The following is a 21,798-nucleotide window of genomic DNA, read 5'->3' as shown; positions in this document are numbered from 1 at the left end:
GCGTGGTTACCTGCTGTGTCCTCACTAGGGTTGGTCAGTCTCTGACTCTGGTATCTTGCTGGCTTGAGCCAATTTTTTAGTTCAAATGATGTCATTTTGCTAGACATGCTGTGTGATGTTAGACAGTTCACGTAGCTTCTCTGAGCCCATTTTCTTTGCTAGAAAATAGTGACGATAAAGACTTTCCTTACATAACCATATTGTTGTCTTTATGAAGCAAGATGCTGCCGCCGCTGTAGAAATGTTTAGCCCAGTGTCAGAGCATGAAAGGAGTGAAGTCTGGCAGGATTGTCTGTTTCTGTCCCTCAGACATCTCAGTTTATGGGACTTTTAAAGGGGGTGCCTGTTTTTTTTTTTTTTTTTTTTTGTTCTTTTTTTCGGAGCTGGGGACCGAACCCAGGGCCTTGCGCTTCCTAGGTAAGCGCTCTACCACTGAGCTAAATCCCCAGCCCCGGGTGCAAACCCGTGTGTTGATGTCCCCGGATGTGAAATTTACCCATCATCTTTTTTTTTTTCAAAGACAAAATCTTATTCTGTAGCCCTGGCTGGTCTACAGCTCTGTAGATCAGGCTAGTAACAAACTCACAGACATCTGCCCTGCTTGCCCCTCTCTGCTGGGATTAGAGGCTGTTCCACCATGCTCTGCCTTAGTCACCTTATCTGTCCCTTCTACCATCCTCCTCCTCTTCCACCATCCTCCTCCTCCCCTCCACCATCCTCCTCCTCCTCCCTCCCACCATCCTCCTCCTCCTCCCCTCCACCATCTTCCTCCTCCCCTCCACCATCTTCCTCCTCCCCTCCACCATCCTCCTCCTCCTCCCTTCCACCATCCTCCTCCTCTTCCCCTCCACCATCCTCCTCCTCCCCTCCACCATCCTCCTCCTCCTCCCCTTCCACCATCCTCCTCCTCCTCCCTTCCACCATCCTCCTCCTCCCTTCCACCATCCTCCTCCTCCTCCCCTCCACCATCCTCCTCCTCCTCCCCTCCACCATCCTCCTCCTCCCCTCCACCATCCTCCTCCTCCCCTCCACCATCCTCCTCCTCCTCCCCTTCCACCATCTTCCTCCTCCTCCTCTTCCCATTCCACCATCCTCCCCTTCCTCCTCCACGATCCCACTGCTTATGCATCTTCCTCTCATCAGTCACTTTCCCCTTCTGCTCTTCCACTTATCGCTTTAATCCCACCAACCCCTCCATCCATCCACTTACACTCCCTCCTTTGCTCTAACCCTCACTTACTCAGCTCTGGGCCAGCTCCATGGCAGGCCCTGGGGAAGCAAAGTCCAGCAGGAGAGATATAAAGGCTGATTATCAGGGCCCAGGTGATGGCCTTGGGCCTTATCAGAAGATTGCCAATTTAGAGAGCACATACCTTCCTTAAAGAGGAACTAGGGGACAGTTGCTAAGGTTAGCTGATAAGCTGAGCAGAGGTTCTGATGACACCCAGGGCATAGCCACACCCTATCCTGGAAAGATTTAGTTCTTTGAACATTTGAAGCCACAGGTGGGCACAGAGGCAAGAGTGCGTGCATAGTTTTGCTTGAGTCTGGGTTGTGCCTCAGAGCGTGGTGAACCACATCTGTCTGTGTAACATTGGAAAAATCAACTCAAGCCAGGCCCCTAGAGGTAGAAGCAGGAGGATTGGAAGTTCAAGACCAGCCTAGGAAACAGTGAGTTTGACGTCAGCCCCATGAGACCCAGCCTAAAATAAGAAGGGTTGGGAAGAAGGCTCAGTCAGTGAAGTGCTTCTGTACAAGCATAAGGACCTGAGTCCCCAGGGTGAGGACCTGAGTGCCACCCCCAGCGCCTCTGTACAAGGCCTGGGCATGGTAACTTCTGTCTAGAATCCCAACCCCAGGGTTAGGAAAGTGATCTGCTGGCCAGCCAATATTACTAAATCAGGGAGCTCTGGGTTCAATGAAAGACTCTATCTCAAAAAATAAGATGAAGGGACCGAAGGGATGACTCAGCTTGCAGACGACCCAGGTTCAGAACCAAAATGGTGGCTCTTAAGCCAGTCACACCTAAGTTCAGTTCCAGAGGACCTGATTCTCTCTTCTGACCTCTGCAGGCACCAGCATGCATACAACCCAGAGACACGCACTCACACACACACACACATGCACACAGCACACAGACACAAATGCACACAGCACACAGACACACATGCACACAAAACACCCATACACATAAATAAATCTTAAAGGCAGAGGATGAAGGAAGATGCTGACCTCTGATCTCCAGACACATGCACACTTGTACACACACATACAAACACCGATGCATACACAACACTCTATAAATAAGAAGGGAATGAGCTCTAGCTGCTGGAATCACTTGGTGTTCACACTTTCATAGACACTGGGCTACCTCAGCTGGACGGGCACTGAACATTCTAGACTTTGAGCATTGGTAGAAGTCTCTGCAGGGAGCTAAAACATGTGAGCTCCCTCCCTCCCCTCCCTCCCTGTGGTAGGAGAGCCACTAAACATCTCTTCCTTCTCTGTTTTCTGGCCCAGTCAGTGACCCTTCATCTTCTTTGCTACAGGCACCAACAGTGGGGAAAAAACACGCGCTGGTTATAGTCAGCGCCTGTGCGGTAGAATCACATGACCCTGGGGGCGTCAGGCACAGAACATATGGAACAGGCCTCACGTTTGGGAGTGTCTGCTTAGGCCTCAGCAAGCAGCTGCATCTAGCTTTCACTCCCAACTATTTCTCTGAGCACAACTAGAAAACCATCTTTAGCGTTGTCAGGTCCTAAAACAGGTCCTCCCACCACACATCCTAGCTGGGCCCAGATAACAGTTTTATACCCTGTTCTCTCTGCTTTTAAAATACTAGTCATGGGGTTGGGGATTTAGCTCAGTGGTAGGGCGCTTGCCTAGCAAGCGCAAGGCCCTGGGTTCGGTCCCCAACTCTGAAAAAAAGAAAAGAAAAAATAAATAAAATACTAGTCATTTGGGTTAGGCAGTGGTGGTGCACACCTTTGATCTCAGTACTCAGGAGGCAGAGAGAGGTGAATTTCTGAGTTGGAGGCCAGCCACAGATTCGGTTCCAGAAAAGCCTGAGCCACACAGAAATCCTGGTCTCAAAAATCAACCAATCAGGCTGGAGAGATGGCTCAGCTCAGCAGTTAAGAGCACTGAGTGCTATTCCAGAGGTCCTGAGTTCAATTCCCAGCAACCACATGGTGACTCACAACCGTCTGTCATGGGACCCGATGCTCTCTTCTAGTGTGTCTGAAGACAGTGACAATGTACCCACATACACTAAATAAATAAATAAATAAATCTGTAAAAAAAAATAAAAAGAAGAAGTAAACTCAAAGGCAGGAATCTGACTTGGACTTCAGACTCAGGAAATAGGATCAGATTAAGAACATTTACATTTGAGTTAATGCAAAGCTCAGAGCGGGCTCAGCTGAGGCAGTGTGGCAGTCCTTTCGCCTTGGTCATTCTGATGAGCCCCCAGAAAGGTGTTTGAAGGACTTTGTTTATTGCCTTGCTTGTTCCTTGACCCAAAATGATCTTATCATTTTGCGTGTACCTAAAGTGGTATAAAAGCAAACTGGAAAAAAACAATCCGCTTCAGCCTCAGAACTGGCTGGGGTCGTGTTACAGTGCTGTCTAATTGTCTAGTTTTTCTTTTTAATCCTCGATCCTGCTCTGGAGAACCTGTTGACTGACTGAGCTGGCTTGATCATACTCATATATAATAAAATAGATCTAAAAAAACCCAAAAAACAATCAAAACCAAACCAAAAAACACCCCCCCCCAAAGCCCACTTATTTAGATGTATGTGTTCATATGACAGCAAACATATGGAAGTCAGGAGACAACCTTTGGTTGTCGGTTTATTCCTTTCCTTTGGAAATCAAACACAGGGCATCAGGCTTGGTAGAAATTCCGTCACTCACTGAGCTCTGTTGCCTCTCCTCTCTTAAGCCCACAGTCTTGTCCCGGCCCAGCCCTCAGCTGACCACTGCTTCTCAGGTCACTGCTCTGATGCTCAGTCTTCTAGCCCTGGCCCTTTCCCTTGTCCTGCCCTCTTGGTATCATTGCAGAGCAAGCAGTCCTTGTCCCCATCTGAGGTCAGCCTCCACCCTGGGAGCCCTAATAACTCAAGGGTGTGACTCAGTCCTATTCCCTCCGACTCTTGTGCACAAGCACCCACACATATATGTGTGACACATGTGCACATGATATGCAAACACATACACACAACCAACAACAACAACCCCGCCCCCCCAAACAAAACAAACAAACAAAAAATGTGTTTCTCCTGGGCCTTTCAAGCCAGGCAGAGGGCAAATAACCATTAACTCACTAGGATACATCACACTGAAGCCTTTGATGCCGAGGAGCCTCTGAGCTGTCACCAACTGTGCTACACACAGTCTGTCCAGTCATGGTCCCGTAACTGCAGAGGCCTCAGCTATGGTTACGACAGAGCTGTGGTGAGGCTATAGCTCTGTGCGCACTCGGCACCATCCAGCTGCAGGAAAGCATCTCCTGCCTCAGCACTTCCCAGAAGATGGCACCAGACGGGACACAGGAAGGTTTGTCACTTAGCCCAGTGTCTTGAGGACAGAGGGGTCTGGAGGACAGTACAGCACACACAAAACCTTCTTTTGACTACCAAATCTGGGGCAGCCGTGTGTGAACTGAGAGGCCTTGTAAAACCATCACAGCTTCCCCATGAGACTTGGGTTTGAATGAGACTTTTAGGCTGGTACGGCCAGGCAGTGTCAACAGGAGTGGCCATAGGGACCAAGTTTAGAACAGCACACACTGAAGCTGGGAACTGCAGGGCCAGGTGGATTGGGGACACCTAAACTCCTGTGCCTGAATGCTAGCTGAGGGCTAATTCACTTGATTCCTTGCAGCCCAGCAGCCTTGGTAGTGCCTAAGATTCCACATTACTGGGTTCCCAGGCCTGAGACCTTTCAGAGAGAACAGGGCAGTCAGGTTACACCGATGTCTGCTCTTGAGGGAAGTCCTTAAGGTGAGTGTTCTTTCCCTGGAACCCCTCGACCTTTCCAGAATTTCCCTTAGTTTATATTCACTCTGCTTTGAAAGAGACAAAGCCAGTACAGACCACGTCAGTCTCGTCTGTACCTAAGTTCTATCTTGTCTCTTACTAGGCAAGGAAAGTAAATTTTATTTGCATAACAAGGCAGTTTGATTGTGAGTTTCTGGAGTCTGAATTCCCACCCAAAGGGAAACTGAGTTAGATATTTGAATAACAACAGTTATAAAAAATGATGTCACGGTCAGAAAAAGAGGCTTGTTTACATAAAAGTGGGGTGGAGCAATCAGTAGATGCTGACTGTGAAGTCCTAAGAAGAGGATGTGTTATGGACTCCCTCTGATTAAGCTGACAAGAGCTTGAAATTACCATTGGAGACAAACGTATTTCTTTTACGTCAAAAATTGGTTGCAGACCGGAGAGATGGTTCAGCTTGCCACAAGCCTTGGCACCTAAATTTGATTCCTGGAGCCCATGTAAAGGTGAACAGAGAGAACTCTCCACAGAGCTGTCCTCTGACCTCCACGAGCATTGTGGCATATATGCCTCCCCCTTAATTTAAAAAATCTTTTCCAGGGGGCTGGGGATTTAGCTCAGTGGTAGAGCGCTTGCCTAGGAAGCGCAAGGCCCTGGGTTCGGTCCCCAGCTCCGAAAAAAAAAAAAAATAATCTTTTCCTTATTTTTTTAAAGAATTATCTATTTATTTTATATACTTTATTACACTGTAGCTGCCTTCAGATACACCAGAAGAGGACGTCATATCCCATTATAAATGGCTGTGAGCCACCATGTAGTTGCTGGGAATTAAACCCAGGACTTCTGGAAAGTTTCTTCCTTATTAATATCAACTATCTAAGGAGCCAAAAGGCTTATGAGCACTTTATTATTTGCCCAGAACCTTAGGCATTTAGTCTCCAGTCCTACTGGATTATACTTCAAGATTGAGCTGATCTAAATTCAATATAATGGGAACACGAAGTGGGAATAGGTTTAATACCATAACTGGGGAAAATTTGTGTATATTGGGAAATATACACAATAAATGATAGTCTTTTAATAAATGCGGGAGGAGGTCCTTAGTCTGATAAATGGGTTCATCATTAACTGTTGGCCAAAACATCCCTGGTCAACTTCGTTACTGCATAATTAATTCCCTTAGGGAAAACGATAAGACTGTTCACTGTTCCACTGGGCCGCTGGGCTGCTGGTCCAGGGCTGGCAGGAAATGGGTCACAGGATGCCTGGAACTCGCCTCCAACCGGCAGATGAAGATGGGATCTCTCTCTGAAGAGGTGTACTGTTGAATTAAAGGTGTGAGTTCTGCTCAGCCTAAGCTAAAAGAGGGTCAAATGTGCCCTGTCAAGTGTTCCCTCAGCTACTGTGCTAGGAACAGCCCCCAGGGTTCTTCAAAGTTAAACAGAGGCAAGAGGGGCTGGGGCTGTATTTTAGTGCCTAGCCCAGTGGGGCCTTGGGTTTGAGCCACAACACTGTGGATGGTTGGAGGGTCAAGCCTGATTGGAGGCGGAGCCACAAGCAGGGATCTCCTTCCCGATGGTGTGTGCGAGTCCAAGAACAGGCACAGACGTGGCCTGACTCCCAGCCTCATCCTTTCTAGGGTTTCCTGTCCTCAGTAAGCCTTCTTGGAGGATTGGAGAGGAATTCGAGCTCAGGCTCCATAAAATTAAGAGATTTTCCCCTAAAATGGATTAGGATGTAACTGACTTTTACCACAGGCTTCCCTTCTCTTCCCCAGCTTCTCACTGTCCTATTAACCCTTCTATTCTTGATATGCTTGTTCTCTCTCTCTCTCTCTCTCTCTCTCTCTCTCTCTCTCTCTCTCTCTCCTTTCACTATGATTCCTCTCTTCTCCATCCCCTGCTAGTTTCTCTCTCTCACCAATAGTCCTGGCCATGCCCAGCTTACTTCTTTCTCTCTCTGCTCTGGACCTTTCAAATGCCCCTAGCTCTTCTCTCTCATCTCTACAATAAAAGCTTCCCCTTATCCATACCATTGAGGTCATGCTGTCAGTTTAGACAGTATCTATAGCTGTCTTGACTACTATGCGGGTTCTTCTTTCTTCACCCTTTTCTTATAGCTTTTCAGTCCCCTAACACTAGAGAGGAGAGAAAAGGATAGAGGGGAAGAGAGACATCCATGAATAGAGTCAGGGGTTAGGCCACTTCCTGCTGATTAGGGGAGTCAAGGTCCCTGGGGCAAGTATGATATTCACTGTCTGGACATCTAAATTTCCTTGGTTCTTTTTTTTTTGGGGGGTTCTTTTTTTCGGAGCTGGGGACCGAACCCAGGGCCTTGCGCTTCCTAGGTAAGCGCTCTACCACTGAGCTAAATCCCCAGCCCCTCCTTGGTTCTTCTATGCCCATGATTACTTAACAAATTGCAACCAATACCAACCAACCAACCAATGAACCCATACTACCTCTCAGGGGCACTAGTATTTATATACCCTTAGAAAAGTCCCCAAGATTCCAAATGCCGTCACACAATTGCAGAAATTATCTGTAGCTGGCAAAATCACGCCCCTGTTAGAGCACGAGACAAATCATAGCTGCTATGGACAGTCTGAAGCAGCCCCATATCCCATACCTTGGGTTAAAATGCAAACATATTCTTATATTTCTATGTTTTTTAAAAAAATAATCCAAATCCAAAACTTCTCACCACAGGTATCTCTGCGGTTTTCTCACTGCACAGGCCAGGCAGGTTAGCTAGCCTGAGAGCTTCCGGGGCTCTTCTGTCTCTGCTTCCCATCACTCCTTGGAAGTGCTGGAATGGCCACTTGTGTTATGCATCCCACTGTTATGTGGATTTGGGAGATCCCAACCCAGGTACTTCAGCTTGAGTGACGCCTCCCTAGGCTTTAGAAAGTAGGACTTCCCTTCACACACATGGTTTATGTCTCTCAGGAATTGTGGGAACCTAGTGAGGACGCCCAGGCTGGGCACACACTGACAGGCAAAGCCCTCAAGCAGTCACGCCCCCCACTCCCCATCTAAATGCATCTCTAAGTCCTTAGGAATTCCCACCCTCTTCCTGCTCCCCACCCCATGACCTACATAAGGTTCTTCCCGACCTTCTTAGTCTGTCCTCTGAAATTCCAGCCTCCGTCCTCAAGGATAAGTACAGCCCCTCCCTGTCCTACCCCAGAACTTATCTATCATAGATCCTTGAGTGAGTCTGAGGGCAGCACTATGGGATTAGGAAAGTCCAGAGACCTAGCTCTCCTTGGATTGGCTGGATGTCTACCTCACCTGAGACCCATGGATGCTTGGTTCTGCAATCAGTGGGGATCTTTATTGCTGGGGCTTAAAGAGGGGCTGACTGGTGGGGCATTCCTGTATGAATCTTCTGGGAATACGCTGGATGCTGGCAAAGGTATGGAAACATCAAAGGAGTAGCGCGGGCCAGAAACACTCTTTGGTTGTGCAAGAGGTTGGACTTCCTCCTGGGTAACCCCTGCTTCCTCCTGGATGTCCTCTGCTTCCTCATGGATGTCCTCTGCTTCCTCATAGATGTCCTCTGCTTGGCCTTGGGTGTTTTTATCTGTGTCCTGGGTGACCCTAGATTCCTCTGGACTGATCAAAATGTTCTCCAGGTCCCCGTACAACAAGGTAGGCTAGGAAAGAGGGTTACAGGACCTGAGGTGGATGGCTCTACCAGCAGGGCTAAGTTCAGTCTCAGGAACAAAGGGTCAAGGCTGGGAGCAGGGAGGAGCCAGGCGAAGCTTGGCTCTGGGGCGAGGGACTCACCAGGTTTTCTAGCTTCTCTTCAAGGATCAGGTTTTCCCTCTGGTTAGCGTACAGAGCTTCCTGAAGCCTAGGGCAAGAGAGGAGCTCCCTTACCCCCAGGCTCTTTTCCCAGTTGCCCCTATAATACACACACCTCCAGCACTAGCTCTGTGACTGGTGCCTCCATCCCCCACATCAGCACTGCAGAGGAAACAGCTGCTCCCATATAACCTGCATTAACAGTCTGGACAAACCAATCCTGCTCTTTCTCTTTTTCTCTTTTGTTGTTTCTGAGAAGATGTCTCATCGTGTAGCCCTGGCTGGCATTGAACTCACTATACAGACAAGACTGGCTTCAAACACACAGAGAACTGCCTGCCTCGGCCTCCTGGTGCTGGGATTTAAAGAGTGGGCTACTATGGCCAGCATTTTCTTTAAGATTGACTTATTTCAGCTGACCAGTAGTGGCGCACACCTTTAATCCCAGCAGGTGGACATCTGTAAATTCCAGGCTAGCCTGGTCTACATAATGAGTTCCAGGACAGCCAGGGGTACACAGAGAAACCCTGTCTTGAAAAGCAAACAGTCTAGAGAGATGGCTCAGTGGATAAGAACACTGACTGTTCCTCCAGAGGAGGGACTGAGTTCAATTCCCAGCAACTACACGGTGACTCACAACCATCTGTAATGGGGTCTGATGCTCTCTTCTGGTGTGTCTGAAGACAGTATACTCATATACATAAAATAAATCTTAAAAAAGAAAAGAAAAGCAAACAAAAAAAGATTTAGTTTATGAGTGTTCCAGTGACTGATGCCCTCAGAAGCCAGAAGAGGTAGTTGGATTCCTAATCAGAGATGGTTGTGAGCCACTATATGGTTGCTGGGAATTGAACTCAGGGCCTCTGGAAGAGCAGCCAGTGCTCTTAACCCCTGAGCCATCTCTCCAGCCCCCAACATTGAACTCTTGATTATTTTACTTCCGCCTCCCACTGCTGACTTTGACACATACTGTCACATAGTTTATACAGTACTGGGATTCAAACCATAGCTTCCTGAAAGGTGAACGCTGAACCAAATGAGCTACGTGCTCGACCTTTATTCACTTATTCATAACAAGATCTCAAGTAGCCCAGGCTGGCCTAGAATTCTGAGAGAGGATGATGTTAAACCCCTGATCTTGCTGCTTCCGTCTCAAAACGCTGGGATTGCAGCCCCTCACCACACCCAGCTCTTCTTAAGCCAATTGCTTATCAGGTAGGCTGCAGTCTCCAAGGAGCAGGGCAGAAGGCTGGCTATCTCTTTGAGCTCTGTAAGGTCTGGTTCAAGACTGAAGGTTTCTAGTATGAATCAGCCCTGCCTGAGAGCTCAGTGCCAGCGGAGTGTGAGTGGAAAAGTGCATTGCTCAGATCCAAGGTCAAAGGCATGGAGCGCTAAAGGAGAGGCATCACTTCCATCCCTGGACCTCTGTTGCCAGGAGGAATGGAGTAGACCCCAACTCCATTGACTGACATCACAGAACAGAACCCCTCCACAACCAGCTACCTCTCCAGTTCTTTTGACAGTTAAATGTAAGAATCCGCAATACACTAGACTCCTGCCACTCGGCCATGGCTATGGTCACTAACGATGGGACAGATTCTGATCCTGTAGGATACGTCTGTCTGAGAGTCGAGGGCCCTGACAGAATAAAGACAACAAAAACACAGGCAGAGAATTCAGAGCAAGTGGAGACCCAAAGCCACAACAGCAGCCCAAGCCCTCAGCTAAGAACTAGATCTGGCTTCACCAACCTGTCCTGCAAACTTTGACCCATTGGTCTGTCCCTGAAACTCACCTATTGCAGTCCATCTGCAAAAGCTGTATTTCTTCTGAGGTCCGCCTAGGGCCCCAGTCATCCTGATCCACGAACTGATTCTCCAATATCTCTGTGTCCCTGTGGAGGTAAGAGTTGGACCTCAGGGTCTCCCAGCCTGAGACCCAGCCCCATCAGTCACATGTGGACTTCCCTGCTGTCCAGCCCAAAGTTTAATCCTAGCAGGTTCAGATGGTCTTGAGTGGGAGTTGCCTCCCAAGTCCCTCAAGTAACTCACAGACGCACCCCATTCAGGGAGCCTTACGTTTCTTCATCTCTGGGCTCAGGAGTGTTCAGGAGTGTGAACAGGAATGTGACAGTGGGTTCCGGCTGCTCGTTCAACATTTGCTCTGAAGATGGCTTTGCAGAGAAGGTGCTTTGGTGACTGAAATGGTATAAGGCTTCCAACCCAAGAGCCCAGCCCTCCTTCCCCTTCTGGCTCTGTCCACCTCTCTTCTCTACAGGGAATTGATCTCTGTAACCCTCAGCTTCTGGGGAAGAAGCAGTGGAAAGGCCAGAGCAAATGAGATCTATTCCCAGAGGAGGCCCTCTGGCTGCTGAAGGACCTGAGATGCTCCACAGTGGGAGTCTGAGGATCAGAAATACAAGTCTTGGCCCAGGCCAAGGAAGAATTTCTGCAGCCTGCCTATCTTTCTTTTTTTTTTTTTTTGGAGCTGGGGACCGAACCCAGGGCCTTGCGCTTCCTAGGTAAGCGCTCTACCACTGAGCTAAATCCCCAGTCCCCTGCCTATCTTTCTTGCCTTCTGTCTTAGGGTCAACAGTAGATGGGGAGCCACTAGAGCTTTGCTGTCACCTCCACGTCGGAGTCCTTAGGTTCTTCTAGTTGTGGCTCAGTAGGCTGCATGGCTGTTTTCAAAATCTGCTTGTAGAGGGCGATCTTCTTGGCTGTGGAAGACTGAGGAGACACAGACCTGGTCAGTGACCCACCTCCCCCATCCATTTGCTTGCTTGCCTTTTCTAACCAATGGCTTTCTTCGGATAGTAACTGGCCTCAGTAATAATGGTCTAGCGCCTATTACCAGCACTATTCAGCAAGCCAGAGTCCTCAGAACTGGTGTTGCCCGACCAAAGCCCAGCCCAGATGGTAAAGCCCTCAGCAAGTACAATACGGGATACCCAGTGTTAATGGTCAATATTGTCACCTTGACAATCTACAATCACCTAGGAGACAAATTTCCTGGCATGCCTGTGAAGAAGTTCCTAGAGTGGGTAAACTGAAGAGGAAGACCCACTCTTGGAGAATACACTGCTGCACGGGCTGGGGTCCAAGAGAGAAGGAAAAGCAGAAAGAGATCTGAGCACGGTACTCATCTCTCCCTGCATCTCAAATGCTACAGGACCAGATTCCTCAACGCCTGCTGCCATTGCTCCCTGCGTGGTGGACTATACCCTCAGACTGTGAGCCAAGGCAAATCCTACCTTACTGAGCTGTTTTGTCGTAAGGAAAAAAAAAGAATCAATACACTCAGTTGACAGTGTTTAAAAAAACTTTATTACCACTGTGAGCGAGTACAGGTGTGTGTGTGTGTGTGTGTGTGTGTGTGTGTGTGTGTGTGTATGGCCCATCAGAAGATGATTTTCAGGAATTGGTTCTTTTCTTCCACTATTGACAAGGAACAAACTTGGGGTGTTAGGCTTGTGTTGTTGGTCTTTACACCTTGAGTCACCTCCAGAGACCACAGCCATCTCCAGGGTATAAATTCAATTACATCCCAAAAGTGAATATTTTAGGCATAGCTGTAGTCTTAGTACTTAGAAGTGGAGACAGGAGCATAAAGAATTTAAAGAATTTAAAGCCACCTTTCAGGTAAATAACAGTGTAAAGGCCAGGCTAGATTACATGAAACCCTTTCTGGAGAAACAGACAAAACACAGAATGTGAAGCGCAGTAACAGGAGGAGGGCTCGAGGGAGCCTCGGGGCTCTTTGCCCGGCTTCTCGGTACCCACCTGTAGGTTGATGTCATTATGCAGGTGAAGGCAGGTACAAGATAGAACGAGGCCTGTCATTGGACAAGAAGGAAGCATGGGTGGGAGAAAAGTTTTAGAGAGGCAGAGGAGACCTGAGGGAGGAGAGGGAGCCAAGGAGAGAACATGGCGGTGGGCGGGTGTTAAGATTTCTCTCTGCACATTTACAGGTTGTTATGACTATTCCTAAGGCATGGGCCTGTATAGGATTTTGTATATCTAGATGAGCAAACTTTATCTTATCTAGGTGGGTGGTTTATGTCCATATCAACTGGTTGTAAGTTTATTGTGTGGATGTTACACGTTGAGTATTTAACATATAAGAGTATTTAACATATAAATCTGGTTGCTGGGTTACAGTTTGTTGAGGTCCCCCCGCCCCCCCAGAGCTGAGAACCCAACCCAGGACCTTGTGCTTGTTAGGTAAGTGCTCTATCAGTGAGCTAACCCCCAACCCCTTGTTGAGTCTTGATATTAACGGGTATTTGGGACTAGAGTTTCCCTCTGGCCAGGGTGACTACCCGCTGGGGCCAGAAGATAGCTAGGCTAACGTGGCATGGTGCCTCACTGAAGCCAGTCACCGCTGAGATAAATTAAGGTTAGTTCCATATGGAGCTATGGGACTAGAACTAATGCCAGGGAATAACCACCTATGTGGGAGAGTACCAGGGGCCGAGCATGGAATGGTGACATGTGGGAACCGGTTGTGCCTGTTTTTATTCTACTGCTACACCCACCTGATGCTGCAAGCTGAGGTGATTCCCCACTCATACAAGAGTAGGGGGCTCCTTTAAATATTATCACCTCCTCCTCCTCTCCCCCAGCCCTTATGGGGTTTTTTGGTTGGTTGGGTTTTTGGTTTTGCTTTTTTGAAGGGAGGTATGTGACAAAATTCTGCTCAATTCTGCTTTGGTAAAAATCACCATATGAAATATAGGAGGGCCTGGAGAGATGGCACAGAGGTTAAGAGCACTGACTGCTCTTCCAGAGGTCCTGAGTTCAATTCCCAGCAACCACATGGTGGCTCACAACCCATCTGTAATGGGATCTGATGCCTTCTTCTGGTGTGTCTGAAGACAGCAAGTGTATTCACATACATAAAATAAATAATTAAAAAAAAATACAGGACATTTGCAAGGTGGTGGCTGTGCATGCCTTTAATTCCAACATTCAAGAGGCAGACAGGCAAATCTCTGAGTTCAAGGCCAGCCTGGTCTCTGAGTTAAAGGACAGCCAGGGGTACACACAAACCTTGTCTCGAAAAACAGAGGAAGGCAGGCAGACACACAAGACAATTCAATTACAGATATTCAATCGTTTCATGTAAGTGGTACTGGAGACAAAGCCCAAAGGCCCATGTGTGTTAGGCAAGCACTCAGATAACCTCTGAGCTCCAGCCCCTGAAGGATTTTCTAGCACATAAACACACCCCAAATGTACAGCACTGCAGGGTGCGCACTTACACCAAAGGTTTGTCTTGTTCTTGTTTGAGAAAGGCTGGTCTCAAACTCATCACAGTGGGTTAGAGCTCCTGCCCCTTCCACCCCACAAGAGCAGGGATGGCAGATAGGCACCACCACAGCTGGCTGACAGATTCAACCCCACATCATTTCTTCACTCAGAATAGGGGTTCTTTTTAGTATAATTGCAAACTTGTCCCCAGTGCTGTGCTTACACAGAGACAAATGTTCCCTGCTGAGTAAACGTCCCTTCCTTAAGATCCTGTCTGTCGGGGCTGGGGATTTAGCTCAGTGGTAGAGCGCTTACCTAGGAAGCGCAAGGCCCTGGGTTCGGTCCCCAGCTCCGAAAAAAAGAGCCAAAAAAAAAAAAAAAAAAAAGATCCTGTCTGTCGTTGGTGGGCTTGCTTTGAGGGTGTTCCCTACTCAGTGTAGCATAGGTCCCATCTATTGGGATGGAAATAAAGCATCTCCCGTTACAAGTTTGAAGCTACCTGCTACCCCTGTTCTCCCTTCCTTCAGTACTGCCATAATGGTACCTGTGAATGGGCTGGCTGATCTCTCAAGAGCATCAACACTGAAGAGGGGCCAACACCAGGTCCTTACAGGGCCAAGCTCTAGTGTCCAGCTGTTTTTTTTTCCCAAGACAGAATTTCTGTATAGCCTTGAACTCAGAAATTGGCCTGCTTCTACCTCTCAAGTGCTGGGATTAAAGGCATGTGCTACCACAACTTGGGCGTTTGTTTTATAAGAGTTTCCCTACATAGCTCGGCCTGACCTAGAACTATGAAGACTAGGCTATCCTGGGACCCAGAGATCCACTTGCCTCTGCTTCCCTAGTGCTGGGATCACAGTATGGGTGAGTGCTACCACATCTGGCCAGTATCATTTCAATTTATGATAATGCAGATGCCCTCTAAGCATGCAACATGATGGTACAGCAAAGGAGAGATGACTCAGTGAATGAAGGGCTTACTATGCAAGCATGAGGACTTGAGTTCAAATACCCCTCCAACACAGAAGCCAGATGTGGTAGAATGTATCTTAACCCCAGAGGTGGGAAGGGGTAAGACAGACAAGATCTGAGGTCTTGTTAGCCAGCCGGTCTAGCTGAGACAGTACTCTAGGCTTAGCAAGAGCTCTGGGGAAAACATAATGGCCTAGGTTTCACCAGAGGATGAGCTAGACAGACCTACACGACAGACCTAGGAATTACACTGTCTCAGGTCAGCCTCTCAGGGGTGCTCCAGCCTGGATGCTGGGTAATGTCCAAGAGGAGCTTTATACCTGGGCCACAGGTCCTCCATTGGATAGAGCCTGAGGAGAAGGGAAACAAGGCTAGCTGTAGTCGATGCCATATATACCTCCTCTGGGAAAGAGTGCTTAGCAGCCTTCCTCAGATCCAAGTTCTTCCTTCCTGGTAGGAGAGCTTGGGCCTTCATTCCAGGAAGCCTTAGCTTGGAGGAAGAAACTGGGAACTGGGGGTCATTGGATGGAGGCCAGGCTGGCAGCTTGTACAGGTGAGGCAGCCCAAATACATGGCATGGAAGGCTTCACTGCAGTGGCTGTCTTCAATCAAATAAAAAGCAGTCTACAAACAGGTACAAAATTCTAAAAAGTTTATTTGAAATCAAGCCACCCTTCCCTTAGGCTGCACGGTAGTTCCTCAAAGGCAGACAGGTCTGCAGTGATGGTAACAATTCAGCATGATCCAGCTTGGGGTCCACAGGAACAGGTGAGAACAAACCCTGCAGGAGCTTTCCACTGAAAGCATCCTGGTATAACAGGTACTTACGTGAGTTCTCATTCCGGCAGCTTCTATTCTAATGAACTTGTAAATGTTGGAAGTCCAATGGCCTTTAAACCATAGCTTTTACCATAATTGAGAGGAGGTGACAGGCAGGCAGGAGCCGCAGAAACCATGATACATCCACTTGTGTTCCCAGACCCCAGAAATGGTCTTACATGACAATAGTTAAGCTCACAGCAAAATCTGCCATCAGTGCTCCAGCTGTCTAGCATGTGAGAGGTGACGTGACATCATATCAGAGCTGAGACCACGCAGCTTGTATTTAACATGTGGGTGAGGAAAGAGGTCAAAGTAGAGACTATAAACCTGACGTTGGTGCACTGAGGCCCACACTGTCAAGTGCACTCTCTCAGCTGTAAGCAGCAGCACACCCTTCGCCAATGTCAACAGCAGAGAGCAGACACAGACCGGTTCCTACACGACAGTCACTGTGTTAAAAAACCAACTATGCCCCCCTTCTCCTTTCATATCCTGGACTCCACAGACTCAATGTCCAGATCCTCCCTCGAGCATTTAACTGTCTCCCCAGTCTTTTGAGTTCTCTCTACAGAAACAAAGCAGAACACAGAACCTCTTTACTGGTTGGTGGCTTGACACAGCAGCAGGGACGGCCACAGCTAAACCTGTTCCTGACAGTAGTTCTGGCTAAAGCAGAAATGGCTTCTCACTCCCAACACTGTAGAGGTAGAAAGTCCAGGGTAACTAGACACAAGATAAGGGGCCAGCAACACCATTCTGAATAACAAGGCTAGTGAAGAGGAATCCATATATCCTGCTCTACTCAAAGGGCGCAGTATGTACAGGAAGAGGGAAGTCAGCCAGTTCAGCCCAGTCATGATTGGCATCCCAGTCATCTCATTCAATCAGAAGCTCAAACTGCTCAGCAGCTTCAAATTCAGCATTCATGGCCACAGCCCACTTATCCAGCTCTGACTTCTGGTGGGAAGAAATGAGGGCACATGAGTGGGAAGAGCAGCCATGTTGGCCAGAGCACGCCACCCACACCTTCAGGCACTGCCTTCCCTTAAGAGGCAGAGCTGCCTGGCCCTGCACACCTTGCTTGCTCACTCACCGTGATCTCAGGAACCTTCTTCTTTCGTTTCTCTTTCACAATTGGGGGAGAGATTCCAGGGAGCGTTCTATCTGGAACCAAGTGTTTCACAGGCACCTTTGGGGTCTCCATTAACTTTGAACGAATGACAGGTGAGACTCCAGGCAAGTCTTCAGGTCTCTCAAAGCCAAAGAAGGATCGGCGGCCGGGGGTGGAGGTTGAGGCACAATGGAGGCTCTGTAGCCGACTGTAGGACCGCCTGACTTTCTGAGACATTTCCAAATCTCTGGTGTCCGGCTCCACTTCTCTAGAGTTAGACTTAACATTCTGAGCGCACAGCACGGGGGTGCTGGAGGGAGTGCCAGGGACGCTACACGTCTTGAAGAGGTCCTCCTTAGTGGGCACCTTGAGTGGAGGGTTGTTCTCTTTTTCCAAGATAAAAGAGATCTGTATCAGGACAGGACAGAAGTCTAATCAGCTAGGGAATTCAGGATGGAATGACTGCCTACAAGACACACAGGGTTTCTACTGCTTCTTTGTACTTCATGGGGTAGGGATGGGGCGCAGGGCCTTGTCCAATGTCAGCAAACACTGTGCTGTGATGCTCCACCCCAGTCCGTGATAGATTTTAAGCAACAAATGCAGCCACAGAACACATGCCCACAATGTGAAGCCCTGGGTTCCATGCCCACTGTTAGGAAGAATCATATTGTTCCTAAGGAGAGGCACTTGTGACAAGTTATTTCCTGTTGCTACCACCAGGTGTACCTAGTAAATAGCTACCACTTGTTAGCATATCTAAGCTGGCTCGATGGCATCCTAACTACTTTGCTTGTATCTAGGCTCACCAGCTACATAACTGCTAAAGATTTTTCAAAAATGTTCATTTGACCAACTATCCATTGGTGACCTGTCCTATACCAGGGACTGTTCTGGGAACTGTGAATACATCAAGGAAAACAAAAAGCCACTGGCACTTCAGTGCTTCCACTGTAGCCATAAGAGCAAAATGAGGGAAACTGGGGGTTAAAACGCAGAGCAGGCTGGGTGGTGGTAGTGGTGGTGGCACATGCCTTTATCCCAGCACTTGGGAGGCAGAGGCAGGCAGATTTCTGAGTTGAAGGCCAGCCAGGGCTGCAGGACAAACCTTGGGGGCAGGCTGGGATTGCAGGCTCACTGAGAAGGGGATACAGGCTATGGTTTGACGGAGTGAAGCAGAGTTGTATGGACATCTGGAGTAACCGTGTTCTAGGTAGCGAGTGGGAAGAGGAGACACAAAAGCCTTGAAGACCAGGTGTTTCAGTCAGGTTCAAGGAACAAAAGGGACCAGTGTGGCTGAGGTCAGGAAATAATGATCCAGAAACTGAAGAGGAAGGTACAACAAAAGTGGTATTACAGCACACTGCAATGCCGTAACCTCTGTGTATGTGGACATCTTAAGGGCTCTGGCTAAAGGCCAGTGGGGTCATGGCAAAGCTGTCAACAGCAAAAGCTCAACCTGATACATGTACTTGAGGCTAATGCATTGGTTACTCATACCTCCACTCTCAGTTCAAATAGTTCCTCCTCAGGGAGGCTGTTGACGCCTGAGATCCAGCCTAGGCTTTCATCTGCTAACTATGCCATCACAACACTCTTACTTCTACGATCACAACACGGCTATCTGAAGTCGGCCTGTGACTCAGTTAATTCACTCATGCCACCCAGACAGGGAAACTTCTGGAATATTGGGGACCACCAGCTGTCTAGTTTTAACTGTCAGTGCCCAGCATGTACAGCAGAATCCTGCACACTGGAGGCTCACTGACTTGATGAACGTGAAACTTGGCCAACACCTAGTAAAATAGTAAAAGGACAAACTCAAGGACACCTGTGCTCTAATACAAGGAAGTCATCAAGAGAGGAATGACCGCTGATCACTACTTCCGTCATCTGCAGCAAAGTCAGCGGATTTTTATTTTTGAGACAAGGTCTCTCTGGAGAGCAGGCTGGCACTGAGCGCAGAAGTTCCCGCTCTAAAGGTTATGTTTAGAAAAATCTTCCTATGAAACTTCAGCTTATTATGTCATTACTTTGGTTAAAAGCTGGTTGGGTCAAAAGCTGGTCGGGATGCCAGGCGTGGTGGTGCATGCCTTTAATCCTAGCACTGGGGGGTTGGGGAGAATGAACCTGTGAGGTTGAGGCCTGCCTGGTCTACAAAGCAAGTTCTAGGACAGGGCTGCTACCTAGAAAAACAATGCCTTGGCTCCCCCCCCCCCAAAAAAAGATGGCTGGGATTATCTCACCAGCAGGGCACCTACTTAGTATGGACCTGGGACTAGACCTGGGATTGATCTCCAACACCATACACATCAGAATAACAAATCAAACTGGGCACTTTGCCTCACGCCTGTAATCCCCTGCACACTGAGACCAAGGAAAGAAGGTAACCTTGAGTTCAAGGCCAGCATATGTTACTCGAAAAGTACCAAAGCCAGCCAGAGCAACACAACCCTGTTCAAAGAACAAAATATCATTGGACGTGTGTCTATAATTTCGGCACTTGGGAGAATCAGGAATTCAAAACCAGCTTTAAGCACATACTAAGTTCAGTGCCAGGCTTGGCCACATGTAACCCTGTCCTGGAACTCACACTGTAGAGCAGGCTAGCCTCTAACTCAGAGATCTGCCTGCCTTTGTCTTCTGAGTGCTGGGATTACAGGTGTGCACCACCACAGGGGCATCTTTTACACTGTGTATGCATGTGCTTGTGCAGGTCAGAAGAGGGCACTGGACACTGGGGCTATAGGTGTTTAGGATCTGATTTAATCTGTTGTTTTGAGATAGAACCCTATCTGTGTAGCCCTGGATGTCCTAGCCCTCTGAAGATCAGGCTGCCCTCAAACTCAGAGATCTGCCCGCTTTTGCCTCCCAAATCTTGGGATCAAAGATGTGTACCACCATAATTACCTGGTGGCAAAACAATTTACAGACCTATGCTTAAGGCATAACTTTTTAGGAAAAATAGTGAAAATGCTCAGAGCATAAAGAACTAAAAATGAGTAACACCTGCAGGCAGGAAACATGAATGGTAATTAGAGCCACTCCTGGTAGGTAGCACGCCCATCTCTATTATTTGAATCTATCTTCAGAGACTGATGAAGATGGATCTCTGTGAATTTAAGGCCAGTCTGGTCTACAGTAACTTCCAGCTCAGGAAACTGTGTTACACAGTGAGATCTAAACTGACAAGCCATGAAGCTGTTGCCTGGATAAGAGTGAGTGTTTAGTATGCCCACTCTCTAAGGCGAACAAATAAGTCCTATGCATATAATCAGATGGAACTGAGCTTACCCTAGGACTCCTGCGAACTGGTGTGTGGACATCTGGGACCTGCAGGGATAACATCAACCAGTTGATCAATAGCTAAGCCCAGTTTTGACATCTCACTCCCAAATCCCTCTCTCAGCCCAGTTTTGACATCTCACTCCCAAATCCCTCTCTCAGTCCCTTACCTCTACTGCACGAGGTACAATCTTCTTCAAGATGATGGCTTTTCTGACTGGAGCTGCTGGAGTTGTCTGAAACAAACATACAAACAAACGAACGTGTTAGCCAGAAGCTTTACATTAGTTCAAAGCCTGCTAGGTCAGTGTAAAGTAATTTAGGGGGAAGGGGGTTGCTAAGAAATGTTTTTCTCGGGGTTGGGGATTTAGCTCAGTGGTAGAGCGCTTGCCTAGGAAGCGCAAGGCCCTGGGTTTGGTCCCCAGCTTCAAAAAAAAGAACAAAAAAAAAAAAAAAGAAGAAGAAGAAGAAATGTTTTTCTCACCTCCCAAGACTTTTTAGGCTCTAAGCCTGGCTCTAAGTTTGTTAGTTCGTAAGTTCTCGCCCCATGTTAGGCACCAACTATAGTGTGTGTGTCTTTGCTCCTAAATGACCGCAGAACATGTCTTCCCCCCTCTTCCCTCTGCCTGAGTAAATGCCACCGAGGTATTAAATGGCTGCTGGCACTATGCTGTGCAGGTTCTGAGCTACTCTAACCCTCTCAGGCTGCCTATCTCCCAGCCATATAGTTCTTTACCTGTATCTGAATCTTGCCCTGACTTACTCTGGTCCACGTGTGTCCTCATGACTGTTCTCTCCTCTCGACCTCAAGGGGAAACTACCTGGTCCCTCCACACCTCCCCCTCTCCTAATTCTTTCTCTAAGGTCTCTTTGAGACTCCGCAACGGGCTCGGATGCCCCCGCCTCCTCTGTCCTCTCCTGCCCAGCCATAGGCTGATAAGCTCTTTATCAACCAATCGGAGATGATAAAAAAACAGTGAGTGAGCAGATGCTTGACCTTGCTAGCCTGACTTAGCATCTGAATACACAGAGCACAAGACCAACCCCCACACCTGATGACCTAGGAACTCACCTTCGGCCAAACTTCAGGGAACGTGTTCGGGAGATCTGAGCCAGATTTCCGCTTGGACGACTTTGAAGGCTTAGTAAGTGAAGTTCTGGGCCCTGGAAAGGAGAACATGTTTAATGTTGAGCAAGTTTGCTCGAAAAAAAGACAACAACCAAACGAAACAAGACGCTTGACGAGTCCAGAACAGCAGAAGTTGTTTTCCAACTACCCCTTTGGGGCGTCTTCCACCAGGAGCCAAGTTTTGTTTCCCAAACAACCCGGGCCCACTGCTCTCGTGCCCCCTTCGCTCACCAGACCGCTGGACGGCCCCTCCGGATCGTGTTCGCCGCTCCGACATGTCTATGGTCGGGCTCAGTTTCCGCCGCGGTCGCCTACTTAGGCTCGCGCCAACCCGGAGGTTTGCGGCTTCAAACGTTCAAATTACCCGCCCGGCTAGCGAGAAGGCGGAAGTGACACAAGGCAGGAGGCC

The 21,798-nt window shown here is 48.3% G+C and overlaps 1 protein-coding gene across 3 annotated transcripts; it reads right to left on the bottom strand.

Moving 5' to 3' along the window:
- Positions 1 to 8,323: 8,323 nt before the first annotated feature.
- Cdca5 (cell division cycle associated 5) lies at positions 8,324 to 21,774 on the bottom strand. Of its 3 annotated transcripts, NM_001115042.2 has the most exons (10): positions 21,621 to 21,774; positions 21,333 to 21,424; positions 20,431 to 20,496; positions 20,270 to 20,308; positions 16,958 to 17,383; positions 11,446 to 11,547; positions 10,897 to 10,991; positions 10,614 to 10,712; positions 8,801 to 8,867; positions 8,324 to 8,667 (listed from the first exon to the last, which is right to left on the bottom strand). In NM_001115042.2, exons 1-10 carry the CDS (start codon positions 21,664 to 21,666, stop codon positions 8,332 to 8,334), a joined length of 1,368 nt encoding a protein of 455 aa, NP_001108514.2. In that variant the 5' UTR covers positions 21,667 to 21,774; the 3' UTR covers positions 8,324 to 8,331. The 3 variants fall into 3 exon arrangements, with proteins under 3 accessions (NP_001108514.2, XP_008758399.2, XP_008758398.1); XM_008760177.4 differs by lacking the exons at positions 16,958 to 17,383; positions 20,270 to 20,308; positions 20,431 to 20,496; positions 21,333 to 21,424; positions 21,621 to 21,774 and adding an exon at positions 11,672 to 11,805; XM_008760176.3 differs by lacking the exons at positions 8,324 to 8,667; positions 8,801 to 8,867; positions 10,614 to 10,712; positions 10,897 to 10,991; positions 11,446 to 11,547 and adding an exon at positions 15,678 to 16,821 and having other exon boundaries at positions 21,621 to 21,760.
- Between the last annotated feature and the right edge of the window lie 24 nt (positions 21,775 to 21,798).

The sequence above is a fragment of the Rattus norvegicus genome, chromosome 1, assembly GCF_036323735.1.
Source record: "Rattus norvegicus strain BN/NHsdMcwi chromosome 1, GRCr8, whole genome shotgun sequence".
In the NCBI taxonomy this organism is placed as follows: Eukaryota; Metazoa; Chordata; class Mammalia; order Rodentia; family Muridae; genus Rattus; species Rattus norvegicus.
This window is presented reverse-complemented; position numbering and strand designations above follow the sequence as displayed.